At 37.9% G+C, this 27,420-nt stretch overlaps 2 protein-coding genes and 1 non-coding gene across 3 annotated transcripts in view; 1 reads left to right on the top strand and 2 right to left on the bottom strand.

The window, feature by feature from the left end:
- usta (uronyl 2-sulfotransferase a) overlaps positions 1 to 27,420 on the bottom strand; it is a 60,274-nt gene that overhangs the window by 28,957 nt on the left and 3,897 nt on the right. The window lies entirely within an intron of this gene.
- Positions 10,062 to 10,134, bottom strand: trnak-uuu (transfer RNA lysine (anticodon UUU)). The gene has a single exon. It is a non-coding gene; the product is annotated as a tRNA-Lys (tRNA).
- LOC127983440 (E3 SUMO-protein ligase ZBED1-like) lies at positions 11,054 to 13,655 on the top strand. Its single transcript, XM_052585634.1, has 3 exons — positions 11,054 to 11,861; positions 12,097 to 12,701; positions 12,792 to 13,655. The coding sequence occupies exons 1-3, from the start codon at positions 11,114 to 11,116 to the stop codon at positions 13,221 to 13,223; spliced, it is 1,785 nt and encodes a 594-aa protein (XP_052441594.1). The 5' UTR covers positions 11,054 to 11,113; the 3' UTR covers positions 13,224 to 13,655.

Here is a 27,420-nt window from a genome sequence, read left to right as displayed (position 1 = left end):
TTATATATTAATAATATACATGCGTCTTTTCTGTAACCCATGGTCATGATAAATGTCAAACAACTGCATCTCATATAAGAGGGGATAAAACAAAGTCACATTTTCTAGATCTAAACCACCACTAATCAGAATCAGAACTAGTTTAAAAGGAAATGCTGTATGACAAAGAATAAGATCTTATTCAAGCTCATGATGTTAAATTAACTCTGTTTGCTTTTACGGGAAACACAAAACCCAAACATATTAACAAAAGCCATAAGTACAACCAGAAAGAAACTGGCTGCTCAGTATTAGGTTACATTTCTCAGAAGATTCATGATAAATTCATCCAGTGAGGGTAACAGAAAGTAAGTAGGGGTCAGGAACAATTCAGGAGCATCTGGTTTTCATGTGCGTTGTTTCCTGTGAACTGGCTTTTTCATACTTTTTTTTATACTGTACAGTGCATACCTCTGCTCACCTGCTCTGGCCTAACAGGATATGTGCAGCGCTGTGGCCACATAAACTGACCTGTGCTCTTTCCCATGCTTGCCAACAAAAGAAGCCACATTAAACCATTTACAACTAGACCACTAATTGGGGACTTTAGGATTTTCTTTAGTGCAATCCAGGAATATTAAAAACTTCAGTCCACTAATGCTAATTTGCAAGTATAGCTAAAATCTTAAATGACAGATCACCAATTCATACATTCCCTGGGAAACAAAATTATGAACTTGTTTATCCAAGCCCCATCCTTTCTGCACTTTTGTTTGTTTTGCTCTTGAAATCAACTGAAGTTTTAAATCGGACTTCCTCTTCACAGTCATCCCCAAAGGTGACATTCAATAGAAAAACTGTGGCGGACCCCTGTGAATACAGCACTGAATTGTAGTTTTAAACTTTTACATCTGCTCCTAATGACAGGAAATATGCTAAATAAACTATCTGAAGGGAGATCCCATTCAGAGTTTTTCTGCAGATTTCCTCTAAACCAGACGTCTTTTTTGTTTTTATGACTTTGCAAAATAGCAACATTTGTAACAAGTCACTGAATCCAAACACTGTCATATGTTTTTCTCATCACAGCACTCTTTTCTGGTGTTGGCCAATTGCATCTGAGCAGCACCTGGGATAAACCAGGAAGAGCCTGTTAAAAATGGCCTACTCAAATGTGACCTTTGACCTCTAATGCAACTAACATATTGGCAGAAAACAAAATAAATCATTTAATCAAGCAAGACGGTATTTCATAAACACAGGTGCAACTCAAGGTTACTACCAGAGACCAGAGTGTATGAAACCTTAATACACTCTGACAGGAGCCTCAATGACATTAACACGAATGGCCGACACACATGCTAGTGCACTTACGCACATGCACATGGCTTACTAAGTAAAACCCAAAGGAAATGACCATGGGATTTGAGTAAGCACTGGAGTACACTGAGTGCCAAAAGTTGTAAGTTTCCTCAACTGTGAATGAAATGGATCCATCCCCATAGACTCACAGTCACATTTACCAAGGCTGCTCTGGTCTTCAGTGTATAGTACAGTGGAATACATGTAACAAAACAAGCTTGTGACCATAAACCACAAGGTCAAGAGAGCATCAGTAGCAAGGTAAAAACATAACACATGATGGCAGAAGAAGCTGGAGGGTCTTTACTTTCCAAAGCAACAAAACACACAAAGAAACCCATTTGGGTTTTTAACTCTGAGGTATATTCATTCAGCAAGTATATTGACTGTAAAAGGAAGGGTGTGGCATTTATTCCTTTAAATGTGTCTTTAAATACATAACCAATGTAGCCACAACTTACTATGTACTGCCACACACAGAGCAACGTTTGGTCACAAAAGTGAACTAGTCATCTAATAGTAAGCTAAATTATTTCTTAAGACGCAAGAACGTCTTCTATAAACATCTCTTAAGAAATGCATCCATTCATGTTCAGGTGCACATCCCTAGTCTACTCTTCACAATTTCCCACAGATTTGGGAGGCATGACAGACCCATATGGAATTGGCCATACATGTGCTGGAATCCATGTATGTCAAACAGAGCTGTCAGCGCATTCAAAATCTTACAACGAAGAGGCCAAAAACACGAAGAGGCCATTCATACATCAAGCAAACCTGTCAGCACTAGAAATTGTGATGTGATTCCGCAGGTCAACTGGGGTAGTTGTTTATACTTTGTGTAATGCATATTTTCAGCCCAGTACTGAACCTGCCATTGAGTTTGGACAGCTTTACTTGCAAAATAACCTCTGATTGCTTGGAAAATGTAATGGTACTGGGATTCATAAGACAGCAGCAATGGCTTCAATCTCAATTTCCTGGTACTCAACACATGATGCAGTTCCAAGTCTAGCTGACAAGATCCTGAAGACGGAGAGAGAGGGACACAGCAGCTCTGCCTCATTGTCATGACGAATGAGTCTTCGCTCATAAAGCCAGGACACATGTGGTGATCTGAATCTCCGTCACGTGCAGCCCAAAATCCCCTTATTAAGTGCTTTAACTCTGAGCTCTGAAAGATTAATTTTCTTTATCTTAATTATGTCCTGTTGTCATTAACATAATGCATGATTTTCAGATGTTTAACGGCAACACTTATAAAGAGCTACTGCTACGGTCTGACACATCTGTTTCCATTTATGTTGAAAATGTTGTGTTTGTTGTCTATGAAGCAGATCGAAATAGTGTTAAACATTGGTTTTGCTACTATAGATTTATCATCATATGGGGAAGGTTCTACCCTGTAGTTGTAATGGCCTGTGGAGAGACTATAAAAGATTCAAATCCTTTTACAATGTGGCCAGTTGCGGTTCAGAGGATGGGAGGTGTGTCATGGGATACATATATTTAGTATGTATGAACTGTTGCCTATATTTTGAATTACGGTTGTCCGCTGTAACTTATTGTGCACAGGATGTGCTATGATTTTACACAGGGTTTAGTTGAAGTCTCTGATCTCTTTGACATTTTTATTAGAAGGAATTTGTGCTTACTAATACCATGTTCAGCGCTTAAAATTAATTTCACTGTGCGTCTGTGAAACTTTGAGCTACCATCGTAGTAGTTTTGTGTGCATGTAAACAACATGGCAACGTACAACCACAAAGTACCTTACAGGGATACACTTAACGTAATGCCCAAATGCAGGTAACTAACGTCGACGTGTCACACTGTTTACATCTCGCGTAATGGTATACTGGGAATGGAGAAAGTTGCATTCTATCACAAAAACAGAGACCACTGTTATCAAAAGTATGGGAATACTTTAAACAGAGGCCAAATAAAATGGCCCTTTGTTCCCTTTGCAAAACCGATATGGTGTACCACGGCAGCACAAATGAGATGCACGAGCACCTCAGAGGAAAACATCCTGGCGCTCTCCGGTGTTACGGTTTAACTGGTTACCGTGTGATCTGGTGACCAACTTCCTGGTTCAGCTTTGATACCAACTGAAGATTACAAGTTATTGGTATGATCACCTGTAGCGGCTGAAGTAAGGATAAAATAAAAAAAGTAAGTCTGTGTTGGAGCGGGGGTTTCGAACATGCGTTAGGGCCTTTCACATATCGCGCCTAAAAACGTGTGGAAAACGCTAGGCGTGCCGCTTTCTCCTTCTTTCCAAAGCGCTCAGGCAGTTGCACCCCTAGGGCATCTGTCGTTGCTAAGCAACCATGACGTGCTCTCTGCATGAAGATGTGGAAATTTCATAATAGACTGACAAGTTGACAACCACCAAAAAAAGGTGGTTATGATAAAGCCACATCTATCAATCATCACAAGCAGCTTCACCACAAGCGGAGGTAAAAAAAAAAAAAAACGAGTACAGAAAAGTGCACACAAACACAAAAATATAAATACAAAATACTAAAATAATGCAATACACATTAACTTAACAACATAAGATGTAATATATATATATATATATATATATAAAAAGAGAAACAGGTTTTTACATTTTTACCACTAAAATTACAATAATTTTTTACAGTGTGGTTATCTACCATAAAATGATTCTAATTATAAGCTTATTTTTATTCGATAGATTTTTAATATTGGTGCATCCTTTAAAAAAATGTTTACAGTCACTTCAAGACCCAAAGCAGAGAGTCAACAGTTCATTTAAGAAATGATGCTATCCCAGCAGAAGTATAAACTTACGCACCCTTTGCTGAAACATACTGGTTAATGTGTGTACAGTATATAAACTTCATCAAACAAGTTTACGCATAATTACATGCTGCAATATGGCTTGGCTTGGCTTTGATTTGTGTTTAAACCTCTCTAGTACATAAATAACATTTAACAAAACTACAAGTTGTGCTTCAGAAAATGCACTTGTGCATAACCAAACCACTGCATTGTACAATGGCCTTAAAAACAGATGGGGTTTGATTGAAAGCCGCAGATACAGGCCTACAGGAGTAAACAGGAAATGCATGTGAGGAAGTCACCCGCTCTTGAGTATGCTTTCTTTCTCACCATCTTCCTCTCATATACAGTAGACACACACTCTCACACAGACAGCCATACACACCACTCCCACCAGCTCTAAATAACACAGGCTGCACATGTGTATGTTTTCTTGCTTACTCTGCAATAGCAAATATCTTAGAATGAGTGAATACAGTGAGGGCAACAACTAATGACATTTTCCATAGTGGAGGGCAACTAGACCCTCAGATACTGTATATATTAGAAATGATTAAGACAAGTATTTACTTAAATCCTCTAAACTGAGAGTATGAGCTCTAACCTAAACAAACCAAATCCATCTTAAATGTGTGGATGAGAACAGGAAATGTAAAAATTGGATGCACTTCCTGCTAAACGTTTTCCCATCACTCCCTCTTGGCCAAGCACTCAACTGCAAGAGTATAAACAGTAACAGAGTAATTTAAATAGTATAATCAAGTTCAATATGTGAAGAACTTGAACTTTAATAAATATTGTTATTAAACATCCAAATATTGTAGTTATTAAACTATAGTTATATAAAACAATTATTTTATGAAATAAGTCATGAAGCTCAGTAAAACGCACAGTTAAAAAAAAATTGGGTTTGTACAAAGTTGTGATTAACTATCAGTTTTATTTAAGTATCAACTTGCTCTCAGATGTTTTGCATAACAGACAGATAAAATAATAGATTTGACACAATTTGGAAATTGCTGTCATATAGAAAGAATATAGAGCTTTAAAAAGTATCCAGACAGCAAAACTCAGAAAATTTGGTATTGAAAGAAATATTTGAGCCCTTTTTGAAATGTGTGAATTTTGTTAACAGTATTTGGTTTCTTTGCAAATCTGAATATAAGTTTGAGAAACTGCTCAGATCTCTTCTGAAACTCTAGAGGAGAAGCTTTTGGGAAAAAGTTTTGGCAGGAGACTTAAAAGTAGGGATGCACCGAAATGAAAATTCTTGGCCGAAACCGAAAACCGAAAAAGAGAAAACCAAGGCCGAAAACCGAAACCGAAACACCGAAATAAATTATGCCAATTATTAGTACCATTGCATTTATTGCTATGACCGTGCACTAACTTTACTAAAATTAAGACATTGCAATTGCATAAATTAATATTAAAGTTTCAAAGATAATTACAATTACATAACTTATTAAAAAAAAAACATAAAAATACATAATTACAAATGATGTAAATATTTATTAAGCACATTGCAACAATGCACAGTATAAAATAAAATTCAAACTAAAAAATGTATCCCACTCATGTGTATATTTAATAATAATGTACAGGCCTACTGGCCTGCAGAAAGGTTTTAAAATGAACAGTTCTCTCATAAAAACAAAGTGCATTTAGGTGAAGTGCATTTGAAATTTTTCTAGGTAGGACTAGAAAGTGCATTACTTCTCCAGTTGGCAAGACTGTTATCACTTCTGGGGATGGGGACTTCAGACAGATAACCATCTAGCTGTTGAGCAGTTGAGCTTGTCATCTGAGTGTATTTAAATAGGGCCAGGGCATAAATAAACATTTTTATCAAATTAAAGCAGATACCAAGCAGAAAATCTAGCATAAATATGGCTACAATCTGATATTATGTATGTATATATGTTTGTGTGTGTGTGTGTAGTTGCCTAAGAATAAAATAGCCAACGTATTATTATTATTTGAGGCACTTTCTTGCAGAATTCCACTGAACATATCAGACAACGATGGTGCATGCCACTCATCTGGTGCAGAGACCAGTCTTTTTTTCTGCACTTGGCGCTTCTCCGTCTCCACGCGGGTTCTCCGCATCCAGCGCGGCCTGGATCATTTCTCGTGCGCGCTGCCTTATTTCCGCATCCAAGTAATGGTCTTTATAACGCGGATCAAGCACATTCGCGAAGTGCAGAGGATCCGAAAAGATCTCAGTGAGACGTGTGCTAACAGACTCTATAAGACTGTACTTTTCTTAGTTTTTACTTCGTGGTCCGTCTTAATCTCTTTGTTACTAGACGCTTTAGTGCTGCGAATAAAGGAATACGAAGAGAGAGAATGTTCTCACTGGTGTTAAGTGAATGTCGCGGGGAGCTCGTGGTCTTTGCTATGCAGGTGCACGTGCAGGTCGCGGTTTCTGTTTGCATCATCACAACATTTCGGCCGTGTTGTTTCGGTGATAAAAGTCTATCGGCCGAAAACCGAAAAGGCCATTTTCGGCCGAAAATTTTCGGTGGCCGAAATTTCGGTGCATCCCTACTTAAAAGTCTCCCTGTGGTTTCCATATATTCTATCACCTCTGTATTATAAGTCTTTTTTATGAGTCTGATTTAGGAACCAAAAGTAACATTTGAAAAAAATAAACACATCCCAAAGCTTGGAAGTGATGACATCCTCAATAATGGCTATGCTCCTGGAAACCATGACATAAAAAGATAGAACTTCCTCTTCTTGGGTTTCCAGAGAGAATTGCATCATTACAAAAGATATCCAGTGTTATATCAGGGACTTCCTCAAACAATCTGACTGCAAGTGCTGCTTACAAGAACTGTGAAACTCAGAAATCTGCCATCTTGTAATATAGTAATACAAACCCGATTCCAAAAAGTTGGGACACTTTACAAATTGTGAGTAAAAAAGGAATGGAATAATTTACAAACCTCATAAACTTATATTTTATTCACAAAAGAATATAGATAACATATCAAATGTTTAAAGTGAGACATTTTGAAATGTCATGCCAAATATTGGCTCATTTTGGGTTTCATGAGAGCTACACATTCCAAAAAAGTTGGGACAGGTAGCAATAAGAGGCTGGAAAAGTTAAATATAGATATAAAGAACAGCTGGAGGACCAATTTTCAACTTATTAGGGTTATTTTGGTAACATGACTGGGTATAAAAAGAGCCTCTCAGAGTGGCAGTGGCAAAAATTACTGGAGCAATATCAGAAAGGAGTTTATCAGAGAAAAATTGCAAAGAGTTTGAAGTTATCATCATCATCATCTACAGTGCATATCATCCAAAGATTCAAAGAATCTGGAACAATCTCTGTGCGTAAGGGTCAAGGCCAGAAATCCATACTGGATGCCCGTGATCTTCAGGCCCTTAGACGCCACTGCATCACATACAGGAATACTAATGTAATGGAAATCACAAAATAGGCTCAGGAATACTTCCAGAAAACATTGTTGATGAACACAATCCACAGTACCATTTGCTGTTGCCGGCTAAAACTCTATAGGTCAAAAAAGAAGCCACATCTGGAAAGGCACCATCGATGATGAAAGGTATATCCAAGTTCTAGAACAACATATGCTCCCATCCAGACGTCGTCTCTTTCATGGGAGGCCTTGCATTTTCCCACATGACAATGCCAGACCACATGCTGCATCAATTACAACATCATGGCTACATAGAAGAAGGATGCGGGTACTGAAATGGCCAGCCTGCAGTCCAGATCTTTCACCCATAGAAAACATTTGGTGCATCATAAAGAGGAAGATGCGACAAAGAAAACCTAAGACAGTTGAGCAACTAGAAAGCTGTATTAGACAAGAATGGGATAACATTCCTATTCCTAAACTTGAGCAACTTGTCTCCTCAGTCTCCAGACGTTTGCAGACTGTTATAAAAAGAAAAGGGGATGCCACACAGTGGTAAACATGGCCCTGTCCCAACTTTTTTGAGATGTGTTGATGCCATGAAATTTAAAATCAACTTATTTGTCCCTTAAAATTATACATTTTCTCAGTTTAAACATTTGATATGTCATCTATGTTGTATTGTGAATAAAATATTGAAATTTGAAACTTCCACATCATTGCATTTTGTTTTTATTCACAATTTGTACCAACTTTTTTGGAATCGGGTTTGTACAATACTGTGTATATCTAAGAAGTCTCTGTATTGTAGCTGGAAACATGCTACACTTCCCAATTCCATGAGGCAAATTCTAAAAGGTTCTGCTAGAATGCCCTTAATATAAAATTAAATATGCTACGCTCAGCTCCAGATGTTCCAGATGAGCTACAGTACAGGGCTGTTTTATGTGGCAATAGCTGACATCTCTTTCTAGGAAAAAAAAACAGCCAAACCCTAAATAGAGAAAAAAAATACTAAAGGCACATATACTGTGCTTGTGGAAAGCTGTTTCTAAGATTGCCAAAGAGTAAAATGAGGAAACAGTTAATTAGAGGCAATAAGGAAAATAAATGAAGAAACTATGCGGTCTATAATGTAATGACATTTATTATGCCACATCTTTTAGCTTCTTAACTATAACATCATGCAATGCCATGTTACATGTTATTTCCAGTGAGTTTAATTACAAACTAAATTTGTAAAGACCAACACAAAAACAATGTACTGTGCTTTTACCACAGTCTCTGTCATTAGATGAATTCTGTCAAGTTTCAGGACACTAATGCTGTAGTTCTGAAATATGAACACAGAATCAAGATGGTTATTATTAGAATTAAAGCATCACCACTTAATACTTTTTCTCACAAATCATTTTAAAGTTGACCGATTTATGATGGTAAAAAATAAACTGCTTACTGTATGCACTTTCTATTGTATCATTTTGACATCTACCACAGCTGGGAAATGTAGAACTTCCTTTAAAGCAGTTCAAAGAAATTGTTGACCCAAAAATTAAAATTCTGCAGTTCTCAAATCATACAGCGCCTGTGATGATATTCATTTATTTTCGTTTTTTTTTTTTTTTTTTTGAATGTTACAATATACATAATATAGGCTGTTTTATAATGGTCATTGTAAGGAAAAGAGCAGTGCAAACATTACTCAAAATAGTATTCTATGGATAAAATAACAGCATACAGGTTTAAAGCATAAGAGTGAGTAAATAATGAAAAAGGTCTGATCGCTTATGGATGTACTGATGTTCTATAGGAGAATATCTTGAAGGAGAAGGGAAGGAGAGCAGAAAGACAGAAATAACCTGGCAGAGGGAGAGCAGCCAGTGCCGGAACATGGATCAGGGAAATGGGGCTTGTCACATTACAGTGATGAATAAGGTGGTTCTGGTGCATGAAAAGACGGGGACAAAACGTGTTGGTATCCATCACAACTTTTAATAATAATTTCTTTGTTTCCACAGAATATGGCATAATGGAAACAGGTCTTTTACAATGTAGTGAATTCCTGTGATGAGACGGAAAATAAATTATTTGGCGTTTTTATCTAAAATCCAGCAAAGTCACAGCCTCCTTGCCGTCTATCCTTCATTACTAAAAAAAAAAAAAAAGTGAAGTGACATTCAGCCAAGTATGGTGACCCATACTCAGAATTTGTGCTCTGCATTTAACCCATCCGAAATGCACACACACAGAGCAGTGAACACACACACACACACACTGTGAGCACACACCCGGAGCAGTGGGCAGCCATTTATGCTGCGGCGCCCGGGGAGCAGTTGGGGGTTCGATGCCTTGCTCAAGGGCACCTAAGTCGTGGTTTTGAAGGTGGAGAGAGAACTGTACATGCACTCCCCCCACCCACAATTCCGTCCGGCCCGAGACTAGAACCCACAACCCTTCGATTGGGAGTCCAACCCTCTAACCATTAGGCCACGTCTTCCCCTGAAGAAAGACCTTTGCCCGAACAGGGACTTGAACCCTGGACCCTCAGATTAAAAGTCTGATGCTCTACCGACTGAGCTATCCGGGCTCTAAACCACCTTTCACACTGCGATTTTGGAAAATACACAGGTAATGTGTCGCAGAAATTGTTCCTGGGTCGCTAGATTTTGCCCTTTTCACACTGCCAGTAATTTCCCGGAATATGTGCGTGCGTTCACACACAATCCGTAAAGGTCCCGTAATGATACGTGACATCAGGATGTGACATATAATGTATGAGTCAAAAACGCTTGGCACCTTAGCGTTCCTTTAAACTGGCGAATGATCTCAGCTTCAGTGCGGATACTGAGGAACTACCTGATCTCTGCTTCATTACAGTTTGCACATATTTTATCGTCGCAAACGTTGATCTTCCTTCAAAACACCTGGTAAAAGAGTCGCATGATAACGTGGGTCATCGCTTCGACACAGCATTTGTTCTGGCTTTTGTTCACACAGAGCTCGTTCCAGGACTGAACCCGGCAATGTTACTAGGTCCCCAACCTGGGATCGATCCCGGAATCAATCCTGTGTCTGTGTTCACACAGAAGGGGACCAGGCAATGTCCCAACAATTTTCCGGGTCCAACAAGCAGTGTGAGAGGGGCGTAAGACAAAAACAAGAGAGAAGCAGGAAATGGAGGGATCAAGTGTAAAGTACACTATTTATTAGGGCTGTGCGATATATCGAAAATATCGAAATATCGCAAATTCGCATATCGCGATATGCATATCGTAATGATTTGCGATAGATGATAAAGTAATACAAAGCTATTTATAGTTTTACGACACAGATCATCTGACACGCGGACGTTAGTTGTGTGTGTGCGTGCGCATAGCGCCCGCGTGCTCACTGCTCTGACGTCTGACCATCAACAAGCCAGCACGCAGTGTGACGCGCTCATAGCAAACTAATATGATAAAATGAGCCAGCCTGAGACATCCGCAGCTGCTGCCGACGATTTAGTGCCAAAACGAAGAAGCACCTCAAAGATATGGCAGTTTTTTGGATTTAAAAGAGATGACCACATGCAGACTGAAGTTTTATGTAAAACATGTAAATCTCGTGTAGCAACGAAAACGGGAAACACTTCAAATCTGTTCAGTCACCTCAAAGCAAAGCACAACGATTTGTATCAGCTATGCTCTGCAGAAAAATCTTCAAGCTCAGGTGAATCAACCCTCGTTCACCAACCCAAGCAACAATCCATATCATCAAGCTTCGAAAGCATAACACCATATCCTGTAAGTTCCCGCCGTCATAGAGAGATAACCGAGGCCATTACACGCTATCTGGCAAAGGATATGGTTCCGATCGCCACAGTCGGGAAACCAGGGTTTTTGCACCTGATGAATACCATCGACAAACGGTACAACATTCCCTCTCGAACCTATTTTTCACGCATTGCTATCCCCCAAATGTACGAGCATACTCGCGACCGTGTCATGTTGGAACTGAGAGATGTCGAACATTTTGCGTGTACAACGGACCTCTGGTCCAGTAGGACAACAGAGCCGTACATTAGTTTAACGGTTCACTTTATTGACAAAGCCTTTAAGATGAGAAGTCTGTGCTTACAGACAGCATATTTCCCCAGTGAACACAGTGGGGAAAACATAGCGCTGGGACTGCGAGAGGCTTTGTCTGGCTGGAATTTGAATGAGGCGCGTCTAGTGTGTTTTACCACTGACAACGCAACCAATATGATCAAAGCGGCGGAAATAAATGGTTGGCCCCGACTACAGTGCTTCGGGCACAGACTGCACCTTGCTATTGGTAAGTCTTACTTTTTTATATCAGAATATTTAATTAGTTATCTTAACTTATAATAACTTTATTAAACACATCTTATTGTATACTGTCACAGATATTTTAGTGTTGATGATATTTAAATTAATAAAGAATTATACGTTAAATTATAGATGTAAGATTTATTCAAATTAATGTTTAAAAAATATGAAACCAGAACTTAATTAAAACGATTGAAACTATTTTATTTCTATTTATCCAGAAAATGCAGTCAAATGTGACACACGCATCAGTCGTGCTCTAGGAGTGTGCAAAAAGCTAGTGGGACATTTTTCCCATAGCTGGAAAAAGAAAGAAGCGCTAAAGAAAGCACAGAGAGAGCTTAACCTGCCAGAACATGGTCTGATCACAGAGTGCCCTACACGATGGGGCACTAAGCAACAAATGATGGAAAGGATCCTGGAACAGCAGAGGGCTCTGTCACAAGTTCTCTCTGAAAATCGGAGTACAAGACATCTGGTTCCATCTTGGCAGGACATTGAGGTCCTTGAGTCCGTAAACAAGGCATTGAAGCCACTTCAAGATTTTACAGATGCTTTGTCTGGGGAAGAATACGTGAGCATTTCCTATCTACTTCCAGTTCTTCGTTTACTGAACACACAAACCCTTGCTGCTGACGAGGAAGACACAGAGCTGACATGCTCAATTAAAACAAAAGTGCTGGGCTACATGGAGGCAAAATATGAGGATCCTGCAACCCAAACTCTCTTGAACATTGCCACTTTTTTAGATCCAAGGTTCAAAAAAGACTACATTCCTAAGGAACAATGGGAAGAAATTAGTTTAAGGATAAAATCAGAAATGAAGGTAAGAATATTTTATATAGCAAGAATGATTTGAGCTCATTAATAAAATATGGAGGTACTAATCATTATTTTCCTTTTCTTTTTTTTCTAGGAGGCACAACCTGCTGTTGCCATATCATCATCATCAGTGGGTGCTGCTGTGTCAGGTGCTGAGGCTGAGCCATGTCAAAGTGCCACAGCCACAAGTACAAAGAGGATGAAGAAGTCTTTAGGAAGTCTCTTACAGACCTCAGTCACATCTCCCTCTGAATCCTCTGACCATGCAACCATTGAAGCAGAATTTAACAGCTACATTCTGATCCCCAAAATCCACAGTGAGCAGGACCCTTTGGCATGGTGGGGAATTCACAAGGTAAATTTCCCCCACTTAAGCAAGCTGGCGGAAAAATATCTTTGTGTGCCTGCCACTAGCACACCATCTGAAAGACTTTTCAGCACATCAGGCAATGTAGTTACATGTCAGCGTGCATCCCTGAAACCAAACAAAGTGGACATGCTGGTTTTCTTGTCCAAAAATCTTTAACAATTTTAGCATGAATGCTAAAATCTGACTTGGCAAAAACAAAACAAAAAGAGAGCAAAGAAGTAACTCCACTGTTTCTCAAGTGTTTTTGTTTACTTGAATGTTCATGTTTTCAGGTTGATGTAGGCCTAACTATATAGTGGAGCAAAGTATTAGTGATATTTTTATTTTCTGTTTGTTTACATTTTTAAAATGTAATTTTAACATTTAAATGTAATGTTAAAATGTAATTTGTGTTAATGCAACATAAAAAAAACTGCTGTTGTTCACTTTCAAAAGTTGTAGTGATTTCTTTCCCCTAAATAATTAGAAATTTTGGTTATATAATTTTTCTTAATACAATTTTAATTGATTTTAGAAAAAATAAATATCGTATCGCATATCGAATATCGCATTATTTAGCAAGATATCGCATATCGCATTTTTCTTCAATATCGCACAGCCCTACTATTTATTTACAAAAATATGTCTGCAATGTCATAAATATCCTTTCAAATCCATTTTCATCTGTAAGACAGGATTCTGCTTTGCTCAGTATGTGTGTGTGTCTGAGTAAAGTCAGGCTAAGAAGCCAAAAGGTGTTTACCTGGCCCCAGGATGGCGCAGTATGACACATTCATGTCTGCACTTTGGAGGTGGTTTAAAGGCTCAAGAGAAATGTCTGGGCTACAGATCAAGTGCTCCTCTCATGCCAACTAGCTGTCCCCCTGGAGCTGCAGTGGTCTGGCCGAGGAGAAATGACCACTTAATCGGGAGTTTCCGGTCAGTCTAGGTCATCTGCTTTCTATATTATGTTTTAGCAGGGAGATCTGTTCCACAGTTAGATGTTTCATACACAACATTAAGCATCTGAAAGTGTTTGATCAGGTTCACAGTGGTCTAATGCAAACCTTCACATGTTGCATGGAAGCTATGCTGTGGTTATGGATCAGAAGTCACAGCACAGCTGCACTGGAAAGACTTCTGCGATGAATATCTCACTTTTTTACAAAGCCTTTTGAGATGGAAAGATATTTTAAGACGGACATTTGTATCAGAATTCGTGTTTAGTGGCTAGGCTTGGAAGGTCTCCGGTTTCACCAGACACATTCTCCCTCTAAAACACTTGTGCCGGGGAACGACACACTGAAAAGACTGTACTCCGCTGCCAGGAATGTCAGGAATGGTTTGTGAAAAACACACGCTAAGCAACACAGAATCACAGACTGCGACACAAACACACACTCAAATAAGCATTCTCACACATACACAGCTGTTAAACTCAGAGAGACAGAAGAATTTACACTAACATGTATAGCATATCACACACACACACACACACAGATGCTATGCATTCAAACCCCCTTATTTGGCCTGGGTGGTGTTGGGTATAAATAGTGGAGTGGTGTTACGGTGAAGGGCCAGAGGCCACAGAACTCCACCCATCCAGTCTTTTAAAAATACATGTTCTCTTACTCTCTCTCTATAACCAATGTGTGAACTTGAGGAGAGGGTGTGGGGGCTGTCTCACCCCCCCTAAAGAAGGTTTGATCACCCAAAAGCAGACCATTAAATGCTCAGCAAAGCTTTATGTGCTTTTAAATGTTTACCATACATGATATATGTGACCCTGGACCACAAAACCTGACATAAGGATCAATTTTATGAAACTGAGATTTATACATCTGATCTGAAAAGCTAAGTTTTCCATTGGTTTGTTAGGATAACACAATATTTGGTTGAGATGCAGCTATTTGATTATCAGGAATCTGAGGGTGCACAAATATCTTAATATTGAGAACATTTGTCCAAATTAAGTTCTTATTACTTATCAAAAATTAAGGTTTGATATATTTATGGAAGAAAATTTACTAAATATCTTTATGGAACATGATCTTTATGTAATATCCTAATGTTTTTTTGGCATAAAAGAAAAATCAATCATTTTGACCCATACAATGTATTGTTGACTATTGTTACAAATATACCCGTGCTACTGGTTTTGTGGTCTAAGGTCATATATAGTTTACATTTGGTGAAGCTAGCGTTTCCTGAAATGCCTTTTGTTATTTTTTGTCAACCTTTAAAGGGACAGTTTACACATAACTGAACCATCTGTCATCATTTCCTCACCTTCCGATCCTGCTAAATCTGTATGACTTTCTTTTTTAGAGTACAAAATTAGATATTTTGAGGAATCTTAATGTAGGTCTTTGTCATAAAATTACAGTTCAGAGTGACCACAACTGTTAAGCTCCAGAAATTCACCATAGAAGTGGTCATGTGAATCATGGTTTATATTCTAGTCTTCTGAACTCATATAGTAGTTTTGTGTGTGAAATGGACTGAATTTCAAGTTATCATTCCAAGATCTTCTCCTCCTGTAAGCTGTTAACTGAAGAACTTCTGAGTTAGCGAGCTGAACAAAACATAGGCTGATTTGTGACTGTAAACAGATAAAATAGTTTATTGAAAAGAATCAGCTAAAAATAATAATTTGTTAACTGATCTGGTTATTGAGTTCAACTCACCGGCTGCAGTGTATCTTGCATTAATACTTTGTTTACAGAAAATGATCAGTAAATTATGACTTAAATTTTTGTCTGTTCTTCACACAAAGCTATCAAGATATATGGTTTCATTTTATGGTGCTGCTTTTCATATTTTTGGAGTTCTACAGAAATGGCTAATATGAGCTATCATTGCATGGCAATATCATACATGCATAAAGATGCACTACCATTCAAAAGTTTAGGGTCAGTGGAATTTTTTAAAGAAATTAATACTTTTATTCAGCTACGATACATTAAATTTAAAATTGACAGCAAATGGAATAGAATGTTACAAAATCCATTAAAATTTATCACCGTGTATGTTAAGTGAATGTTCTCTTTTTACAGTATTTCCAACAAAACAAAATTATAGGGCTTAGATTTGGGTAAATAAGTGCAGAATGTTAATTTTTGGAGCGTGAACTATCCCTTTAAGCTTGAACTTGTGTCTCCTTTCTTATGTTTCTTTTTCCCTTTTTTTTATTTCACCTACTCTTCCTTGATCCACCTTGTCATTTTCCATTTTTCTGCCTTTAATGTCATCTCTCCTTTGCATGTCTTATGATAATTACACATTAGTCGCGACTGAAAAGTGACAGGTCAGTCATTTCTTCAGAGGAAAAAAAAATGCAACATTCCTCTGTATACACAGCACAAAGAACTACAGTACAATGCTGCTAAAGTGCGTCCAAAATGCAGATCGGCAAATGTCAACCTGAAAAACAAGAAAGGGTCAACTAAAAATACCTCAGAATTATTGAACTTGAGCCTCGAGTCTCTGCCTCTCAGTTATGTGAAAGCCTCTATTGTCTTCAGTTAACTGGACTCTCTACTTTTCTTGGATGGACTGAAGATTCCTACAGACACTCAAAAAATAAAGACTCTTCAATAGTCCTTTGCAGCCCTCCAGATTCAGCAAAGAAGACCCCTGTCTTATCGCTGGTTTGGGTCTGTGAGTCAATTATTATAGATTCTTCAGATTAGAATATTATTCTATTCCTGTATATAATTTGTAGGATAAGACTGTGTACTTAATGGCTTTTATGAGTCAGTCTTTATAGAGAAAACAAACAGGATTTTGCCTAATATTAAGCTGAAACAAAAATGTAACCACATATGTTGTTCACACATTAACTGTATACATCTGCACAGTCTGAACTTAAAACACACTGTTCATCTGCTCTTAGACATAAATGGTACACCATTCAGAAAACCTTTTTTTCTCCCATAGTAAACCACTGCTAAAAGACTCCAAGAGACAATACGCAAGCACAAGTGAAGTGAATCTGACTGGCGTAATCTCACTCTCAGATAAAACATCTGAAACTTGGATACAAACAGAGGAAAAGCCTCCCAACTGCTACTAGAACTTCAGGCAGTGATACATCTGTCCTGATGTCTGTGGTTTTTAACAGTAGGTCATAACAGGATATATCCACAACTTGTAACAGCAAACTTCTCAGGAACTTTGATGACGTTTTAATGGTCACCAGACAACACTTTCAGATTTTGTCAGCACATATCAGTGAGCCAGGAAAACCACTTCCTCTGTAAATCAGGGGAATTCTACAAGGATTCTTTCTAGAAACCCTGCATCTGCTAAAAGACATAAAATGCTAAAAACCACATAAGCTAAATTGTTACAAATATCAATACTAGGTTATCACATATTTAGTTTGACTTTTAGTTTGATGTCACTTTTGTAGTAATATCAATAAGTTAATATCAACTAACTTGTATATAAAATGTACATAATATTACAAATTATAGCCAGCTTGTTCATGAATTTAAAAACGAAAGGACTGGAACTGTTGCAATACAAATTATAATGCCTCCATCTTTTATTTCTAGTGTTGCATTCCTGTTTCATTTATTTACCTTAATGAGAGTTCAGCATAGTATTTTAAGTGACCTGTTTAAAATCTCTGAACTTTCCATGACCCAGGTCAGATAAATACAAGATGAAGAGGCCAACAGCAGAGATCTGAGACCTCAGGGTCAGAATGAATTAGATCGCAGTCTCTCCTGTACCTTTCTGGGCTGAAGTTCATCCTCTGTTTAAAATCTCTTTTTCTTGGAACAGAAAGCTACTTTTTTTTTTCCTGATGCCAAATTTATTTTGGACCAAAGCACAGAGGATTTTCGAGTCCAGCCGCTGTATACAACAGGACTGTACTGGACCTGAAAGCAGGTTTACAATTTAATGAGCAGGTTTATACAGGCCCCGAGTACACTGGCAGACTGTCAAATGTGACTTACTCTCATTTAACATTTAACTCTGCATACCTCTGGATCGTTACCAGAAATTATGGATGTAGTCAATGATGAAAGAAAAGTTCAAACTTAAAAACCTTCATTTGAACCAATTTCTTCCCCCTCCAAATCATACCTTTGCCTGAGGTTTGGCCACCACACATAAAACCGATGACCAACTAAATAAGAAAACAACTAAATCAGTGAACGCTAAAGAATATATTACAAAGAAAGTACCCTACTTGTATGCAGTAGCCACAAATTCCCAGTTAATTTTTGGGTGTAATTCAGCTCTAATTGCATTATTGTTGTATTATATTCACAACTTTTTAATAGTTCCTTAAATATTCGCTGACATAATTCCAAAAATAGCACATTTAGCATGGATCTCTTCACCCTACTGTATCATGATTTAATTTGCATTATATAAATTATGAAATATACCAATAAAATGCAATAAACTAAAGTATAAAGTACTGCAAAATGAAACTAAAAACTACTAATAGTCATCACAAATCCAACCCAATGCAAGAAATATAACATTACAAGTCCAGATGAAACCAAAGCTGTTGCTTCCAGAGGGAAACAAACAAGCATGAAGAAAACACAATGACATAAAGCTATATTTAAAAAGCCAAAGACAGTGCAGACCAGCCCACATTCTTTGCTACTTGACTTGGCGCAGCGGCGGATATGGAGTCATAAACAAGTGCTTATCTTACTTGCCATTTTTACAGCCAAAATAAAAAAAAGCCAAAAGCTCTGATAAGTCCAAACAGAGAGTCAATAGCCTGCGGTCCTGGAGATGAGACCGGCCGTGGGTGGTTTGGGATCTGGGACCCCTCTTTTATCTCTCCCCGCTGTGTTAGGGAGGACAGAGTAATGCTTAATTGTGAAGTTATTAAGGCCTGTTAAAGAGTCTTTATGGAGATGTTGTCAAAACTATTTATGGAGAGTAACTAAGTAACTATGTTGAAGTCACAGCTCATACAGGCCTACGTCTGGTGATAGACAATAACTTTTACATTTGAACTGTAGCACAACGCTGAACCAAAAGCCAGCAGCACACCATCAGAGCATCAACATAGGCCATTAAAAATCATATGAGAGGTGAAGAAAGACTCAGAGAGAGAAAGTAAAGGGCATGACTTGGATCGAGCAGAAGAAAACAGTGGAAAAAGCAGACATGTTTGGAAGAGAATGTTTAAACACCAAAGAAACAAAAATGTTCTCATCAAGGCACGATTTCCTTATGTCTGTCACCTCTTTCCGCTTGGCATTACATTCTTTTCCTTGTTAATACGGTCTGATCTGCCTAATTCCTATGTCCATTTATCACATCCGTGTTCTTGTATGCCAGGAGTTCAAGAGTAACCTATCTTTGTCTCTTTTTCTTCACTTCACAAACAAAATTATATACACTACAAACACTTTCTGATGCACAATTCTTGTTTTTTTTTAGGCATGCCCCATACAGATTCAATGTACTGTAATGACAGAATGCTCAATTTAGGATAAAGTGATTTTTAAAGCTTAGTAAAGCTTATTGCTACGAGATGAAATTAATAGAGCTGTTCAGTCACTGTCAGTTTGTTATGATGTTAATTCACCATGGAGTGCCTCTAGAACTTTTAATGGGTTTTCAAAAAAAAAAAAAAAAAAAAAAATTAGATTTATGGGTAAAGTATAGTCAATGGTTCAAAATAGGTGAAACTATGTAAGTTTATGTGCTTGATGATTCGGCATGTGACTCGATAGCAACTTATATTTTTAACAACACTGTGGCTTCGACATTCATGCTTGAGATATGACTATACAGTATTTATACTCATATACTCGTTTTGGAGAACAATACGGCCTACTTATTTTGCAGAACAAAGGCAAGTCGCTTTAAGTAATGTTAACCACAGAGAAGAAATATTCTTATAATTCCTTACTGAAAGGGTATTAGGACTACAAACTGAACAGTTCTACTGCATGACTTAAGTGCAGTTACATGAAAAGATGAGGACAGTGATGCTAGTTCAGTGATGCTAGTTCAAAGCATGCTAGAGCAGAGGTTTCTGATTCATTAAATCAGGAACACAAAAGATTCAGAGGTAAAAGACATTCACACTGAACTTGCACTGACACTCACTCACTACTAGCGAATTCAAACCGTTTCCTGAGAGCAAAAAATCATGCAGGCTTGTGCAACTTGAGCTCGTAAATGTGTGAAGAAAGCAAGATAAAGATTTTGATAAGATATTTTGGGGTGTTTAATAAGCATCTGCTGTAGTAAATGTTCCACGTAATCAATGTTGCTCAATATCACAGGAATGTGCAAAAATGCTGTTTATCCCCAAGTCATATTATAAGGCACACACACTTTCAAAGAATGAAAGTGGATGTCGCCTATAAATCTATGATCATCATTTTAAACCAAAGTATTTTAAATAAGAACAGAAATCTTAATTGCATATTTGTCTTTAATGTAAATCAACATGTTTCTGAAGTTCAGACAAACCACAGAACTGAAGGTCGAGTTAGCAGAGCAATAGCAAAGTTATACATGGACACATATCAGAGTTTAAATAAGAGCAAATTGTTGGCGTGTGTCTTGCTGGAACATCTGTGACCAGGACATTGAGTCTAAGCCAAGGTATCCAGAGTAATGTCGGGATGCCACCACAAAGTACGAACCACATCCAACAAGAGTAACTGTTGACGCAAGAGGAAGCTGTCTGAAAAGGATGTCCGGGTACTAACCCAGACTGTATCCAAAAAACATAAAACCACAGCTGCCCAACTCACAGCAGAATTAAATGTGCACCTTGGCTCTCCACTTTCCACCAGAATTGTTCATCGGGAGCCTCACAGGGCCAGTGTTCATGGTCTGGCTGTTAAAGCCAAACTTTCGGTCACTTATGCCAAATGTTGGTTTCGGTGATGCCAGCAGCACAAATCTGGGACAATATGAAACATGTATTGTTATCCAATGAGTCTACCTTCACTTTGCCAAATCCAGGAGAGTTACTTTGTGGAGAAGCTCTAAAGAGGCTTACAACTTGGACAGCTGCATTTCCAGAGTAAAGCATGGGGGTGGATCAGTGGTGGTTTGGGCTGCGACGCCATGCCATTCCCTGTTGTGCTAGATGTGTTCAATGAGTGTTCGATTACCATTCATTTTGTAATTATGTTGCGTTTTTGCTGTATTTTATAGTTCTATTGTCAGTCACAGCATGTCAGAGAAAATGCCTTCTATGGCCATGGCCAAAAAAGTAAACATTACATGACAAGTAAAGGTTAAACGATTGCAGAAATGTTATTTATTTTAAGGTTAAAAGTGAAGTCTTGTTTAACATTATGTAGGCCTATTCTTGGAAATAAGGTGGCGGCAGAAATCAAACAACAAAATGAAATGTTATCATTTCATATTAAACAATTAAATTGTTTTATAATGCAATAAAAATATGATAATAACAAAATGAATGCCACAACATTCATAATGATTCATTTATAGGTGTCATCAATACATCAGTTCTGTAGGTTTAAATGATTTAAAAAAAATGTATTTATATGTTTAGATGCTGAAAATATGTCAGTATTATACGTTTAAGTACCTGTAAAAATGTAAGTAAATATACGTTTTATATAACCAAATTGTACCTAAAATACATAAGAATTATCATGAGATCACGTTGAATAAATGCAGCCTTCATGAGCTAAGGTCCGGCTTCTTTGGACACCTTAGAGATCAGCAGTAAAATATTTGGAAAGTGTTTTCTTCTCATTTGAAATAATAATGATGTATTATTAAACATAACTTCATTATTTGAATTTAGCATTGTTTTTACCTAGCTGTCAGAACAGAAAAGACCTAACAACAGAGAATCGGTGAATAAGGTGAACACTTGGCATGCAGGAAGTGATGGATTAAACCAAATGACTTTGAACTTACATAAGCTGGCACTGTGGAAAAACTCAAAAATTTTAACTTCCCACTTATATATCTTGGCCTACATAAAACATGAAAGCTCAGCGGCATGCACACACGACACGAACACAAACACATACACATGCAAGTACACATTGGCCAAGAAGTGCAGAGCGGTTACACACAAAGAGTCAGGCATGGCTGCCCTATCTACCCAGCATATATTTAAGGTTACTATTTTAGAGCGGGTACTTCTGTTCTTTCACAAGCAGTAAATTAGTAAAACAGAGCTGTCTTGCAAACTGTAAAGCAGGGCAGATGGCACTTCCAAACAAGATATAGAGATCTGCCAGAGCACTTCCTCGTCATAACCATTTTACTGAGCAATTAGACATATCTGAAAATGACTATAATAAAACACCCTTTTCTGGCTCCCTTAAATAGCATTACAAAGAAAGATGAGCTCAAATGGAAACACTTGTTGGAAGGCAGTTTGTGGATTATGTTCTCAGGAGGAAGCTGGAAATATCTGAGGATGACATAACTTCTGGAATGTTCTCCATCTTGTGGTAGAAGAGATTCAGGATTGCATTGAGGAGATCGACAACACAGTCCAAACTGTAAACATTGGTACTTAAAATCTAAATGCCCCTCAAAGAAAAACAGAAAAATCACTGAAGAGAAAACGACTGACAACAAACAGATGAAACGCACACAAAAAAAAAAGGATCTTAGGTTCCTGGGGGCCAGGAATTACAAGCGAGATCAAGAATGAATTTCCACTTCAGACAAGCAAGTTTTCAGGAATGCTTTTCAATTGGTGGGTTAATGGCACTGGTAAATGTGCCCCACCCAGAGTCCCACTGACTGAGCCACCCACATGTTTGTGCAGATGCCAGCTGTGCCCTCATCAACCTTTTGCAAGGAAAACAGTTGGGAAAAAGGCACAAGCTTCTTAGTTCAAAACGCTGTGGCGATCTGGCTGCCTTAAAATCTAATGCATTATCATCATTAACGCTAATGCAACTTCCTCAACATCTGGATCGAGTGAGAGAATCATGGTTTGAAATGTGTTTCTACAGATTTGCGAGATGTTCTTCTCAGAGAAGGAGTCTGAAAAGATGTGAAATACCACACCTAGCATATCCCCCTCACCCAAAAGATCCTCACTGACAGACCACTGCCAAAATGTGACTGTCCTCTCCGAACTCAACACAGCAACGGCAGGAGTAACAGGAGCACTTGAGCTGAGCTCCAAAAGACATACCAAAGAGAGCTGTAGAGAATCAAAACACTGCTTCTTCTGTTTCAAATGTCGTCAATTAGTCACTGTGATACATATTTCATCACATTTTCCAAATTTGACTTAAGATCACTAATGGCTAGAATTGATGTTCGATGTGGACAGTTTGCCATTGAATAGTCAAGATTAGAGTATAATAACAGGAAAAATTTTCAATACAGAGAAATTGGGGTGTAGCTGCTTTCATCTGAAACAAGTCTCTATTTGACGAAGACGAACAAAGCATGGGGGTAAGTGATTAATGACAATTTTGATTTTGGGGTGGAGTACCCCTTTAAGTTAACTGGGGCTTTATTTTTTTATGGTTTTTAAAAGGGACTGACACATACTTCAGCTGATACGTGTATTACATTTCCATGCTGTCCAACTCAGACTCAATCCAAATTGGAAAAAAGTGCTGGTGGCAACATTTCTGCAAAATTATATTACTTTGCAGTAATTACTTGCAAGTTTCACAGCACTATCAAATTGAAATGTCTAGTGATCTGCTCTAAAAGTGCATTCAGTTTGAAACAGATGGGTGTGAATCTGTCAGTGTTTTATGAAAATTGTCTGTTGTACTTTTCGCACCACTTCAGAAATGAAATGCCCTGTGGCGCTAAAAGGCATTGCTCTATTGCATTTGAAAATCCCCTACACTAAACCTAACTGAGAGTGTTAACAATAGCAAATGTCTAATAAAAATGCATTTGCAATGCCGTTTTAGATTGCTTCTAGAAGCTCATTTATCAAGTCTGATGTTTCACCTGACTCATACCTGAGCATTCTATATCACAAGTGCAATGCTGTAGGTGAGCTATCAAGCAAGTTTACTACACCAGCTCCTAGCTGGTTACGCAACGCAAATCTCAAAATGTACTACCTTACAAATCATGCACCACGGTACAATTGTTTTCTTTAGCGGTCACTACAGTAATTTGCAAGTAACCACATGAAAATAAGTATTTATTAATCAATTATTTGCCCCTGTAATCATAATTAACCTGAAAAGCAATACAAGTTATTGGTGTTTTACCACCTCTAGAGGTAATTTCAGCTTTAAGCTATACAGTCAATCTTACATTATAGGTAGATTTTTGGCAAAAATATAGAAAGAGGCATGTCTTTCCAATAACCCTAAGTTGATATTGTCAGTGATTTGATAACTCCTACATTTTAACACTTGACTTCACTTTGGGCTTTGTTCGAAACCAAATTAACTAAATGAGCCTATATGAATATAACTTTCACACAGAATATCATTACATTTACACATTTCATACATAAAAGAATGGCCTATATAAAGAAAAAGAAGAAAGCCAGTATATATGATGGAGCTCTGATCTTACAAAGGCTATTTGTCCAAGAAAAAACATTCAGGAACCACTTCGGCAAGCAAGCCTCCCTCTGTCTATGCACATATTTCACCGAAAGTTCAAATGTCAAATCATAGATCCACATTGTCTGCTGTCCAGTCCTTTCAGAGTCTATAAACCCCTTTCTGTTTTTCCACTCTCATAGGATGCCATTTAGTAATGTGGGATTTTAATAGTCAATAAACAAGTCAGCAATCTGACAACCGTACACCCACCAACAACTTACACTGTTTACATTAAATGCCCAGCAAAATATGACTGACAGCTCAGCGGACTCATTTCCTGCTGCAAAAGCTCCCACCTGCACCGCTCTGGAGGAGTTGGCCTGCGAGTTTAAGAGAGTCACCGTGTAAATCTGTCAGCTGGGGGAGAGTAAGATGAATAAAAAAAAAAATTTGAATCAATCCCTTGTTTCTTTAGCTGGGTGCAGAAAGTAGGCTGCAGAAGTACGCAAAGATTGGAGCTTCCAAAAATCACACGTACATAAGTGAAGCTCAACAGAGACTGACATCTAAATGAGGATTACACGCTTGTTTGTGCATCTACTTTTATATAACATTGCTAACACCTCTTATGAATGTGATTATGAACAGCAAAGACTGTGAAGCAAAGGTGTTTCTATGGGGATTCTGTTTGAGATCAATGTGTGCAGAGTTTACGTCAGTGCATGCAGCAGCTGAAGTCTTTACATATTAATTTGTGTAAACGTTCCAATGTGACTGTCATATGCATCTGGCTAAACTCTTAACGTGTGACTCTTATAGCTTCTTCTCATTTAGTTGTTTTTTTCCCTTCATCTAAATGGGTCCAGTAAATCAGTCAAGGCATGCTTTTGAACAGTGGAAACATTCAGAAAGAGAGGCATTCAACGGAATAAAGGTTGAGAAAAAAAGGTTACATTGTGGATACTTTGGCTATACAAAATATTAGATGACATGTAAGTTTTTTTTTTATAATTTTGCATCCAATGCGTCTTATTTTCATAATCCAGTCAGCTCCCATAAATCCATGAGTTTAGAAACAGAAGATCCATAGATGACCATTTGAGCTCATTGTTAGACCATGGCTCTGACAGACAGAAGCATTTCAATGAATCTCTTTTGAGTTTCTCCTGCCTTAAAGGTCATATAAGTGCAATTGGTCTATAGTTCAAACTGTTCAGGAGTGGAGACCTTTACGAGCCGGATGGCTTACCTACAATAAATAAATGAAGATCAAGTTCATCTCTTGAAGAGTTTTTACGCGCGTGTCTGTGGCCTTTTAATATTCCACTCTAAAGGCCGGGACAAGGTCGAGGGATGGTCGGGCTAGTTTGTTTGGTGCGTTCCATTAGTCGCCTCTCACCGGGCTCACGTCGACGGCAGTTTGCCCGCGAGAGTGAGAACTCTGATTGGATGTTGAGTTTGGCGAACAAGTCAGAATTAAAGCGTAAGTGATAAATAAAAACAAGCACATAAATGATGGCGTTACAGACAGAAGGCTTTTTTAAATGTTACCTGATCTTTCCCAATCATTCTAATTTGTGAATGTTTTCATAACATGAGCAGCTTAAAATGATTAAAGTTACTGATATTCAAAATGGTAAGCAAGCGCCTCTTTGTTTACAATTCATAAATCTGCGTTTATCTCGTATATCTTTGTTTTGATTTCTCCTTTTGAATGACAAATATATAATATTGATAGTTGTTTATATGGGCAGCTCGTTCCTCTCATGCATGCGCAGAACGCACGTGTTAGTTTGCCGTCGGCTGTAGTCTGTGCGGTGTGTTCAAGCGCAGCTTTTCGGTTCTACGGTGCCGACGCGAGGTGACAACACCATCGACTTTCATCACCGCTAGTTCATTGATTTCAGCTTGGTGTGTCTTGGCCTTAATCCTTAATAACCAGAGATAATTAAGATTGCCCCCCTATTTTAAACTGCAATTAATATCTGACGTTCAATTTTCAGCAAATCATTACTGCAGTCTTCAGTGTCACACTAACATTCAGAAATCATTCTAATATGGTGATTGGTGCTCAAGAAACATTTGCCAATCCTTGCTGAATAAAAGTATTCATATCTTGGAAGAAAAATAAACTAATTACCCCAAACAGTACTGTAGTTTATAAACACATGCACAAACACTCAACTTCAACTTCTGATCTGAAAAAAGCTAGCTGAAAGCTAAAGGTGTACCACTGGAGTGTAAAGACTTAACATCTTGAACTTCCTCACACTAGTCGAGCTACATAACAGAATTGCACTTGAGCACTGTCCAAGAGAGTGACTTAACACACGCGTGTTCACTTAGTGTACACACACGGAATCACAGCCCAGCCAAAAGTAACACCTGCTATTAAAGTAAACAGGACAGATGCTCATCTTCCTGCTTCCAAAGTAAGAAAGAGAGACTCAGTGACCCCCACTAATAAACTGCATACCAGACCCCCCCCCCACCCCCCAGGTCTGGAGTTTAAGTCCTGAAAATGCCCTGATATATCACTAACACCTGCTAACCACCATCACTGATACTGTGGACCAGAACAACACTGTCAAATCACAAACACAACAAAAACCATTTACACCACCATTCAAAAGTTTGGGGTCATTACATTATTTTTTGAAGAAATTCCAAAATTATATTCAGCAAGGATGCATTACATTTATCAAAAGTGAAAGTAAAGACGTATCTTTTTTTTTTTTTTTTTTAAGATTTCGATTTCAAACAAGTGCTGTTCTTTTGAAATAATAAGCAACATATTTGATAAGTTGAAAATTCAGCCTTTTAATCATGAGAACAAATACATTTTAAAATATATTCAAGTGAAAAAGGGTATTATATTAATATTCCACAATTCT

Source organism: Carassius gibelio, chromosome B20 (assembly GCF_023724105.1).
Source record: "Carassius gibelio isolate Cgi1373 ecotype wild population from Czech Republic chromosome B20, carGib1.2-hapl.c, whole genome shotgun sequence".
In the NCBI taxonomy this organism is placed as follows: Eukaryota; Metazoa; Chordata; class Actinopteri; order Cypriniformes; family Cyprinidae; genus Carassius; species Carassius gibelio.
The sequence above is the reverse complement of the archived record's forward strand: the minus strand, read 5'-3'. Positions and strand labels throughout refer to the sequence as shown.

Excerpts from the sequence above, each read along its gene's own strand:
- LOC127983440 (XM_052585634.1), top strand. The coding sequence starts at position 11,114 with ATGCAGACTGAAGTTTTATGTAAAACATGTAAATCTCGTGTAGCAACG. Across the intron at positions 11,862-12,096 it reads CAGACTGCACCTTGCTATTG|AAAATGCAGTCAAATGTGAC; the intron begins GTAAGTCTTACT and ends CTATTTATCCAG. Across the intron at positions 12,702-12,791 it reads GGATAAAATCAGAAATGAAG|GAGGCACAACCTGCTGTTGC; the intron begins GTAAGAATATTT and ends TTTTTTTTCTAG.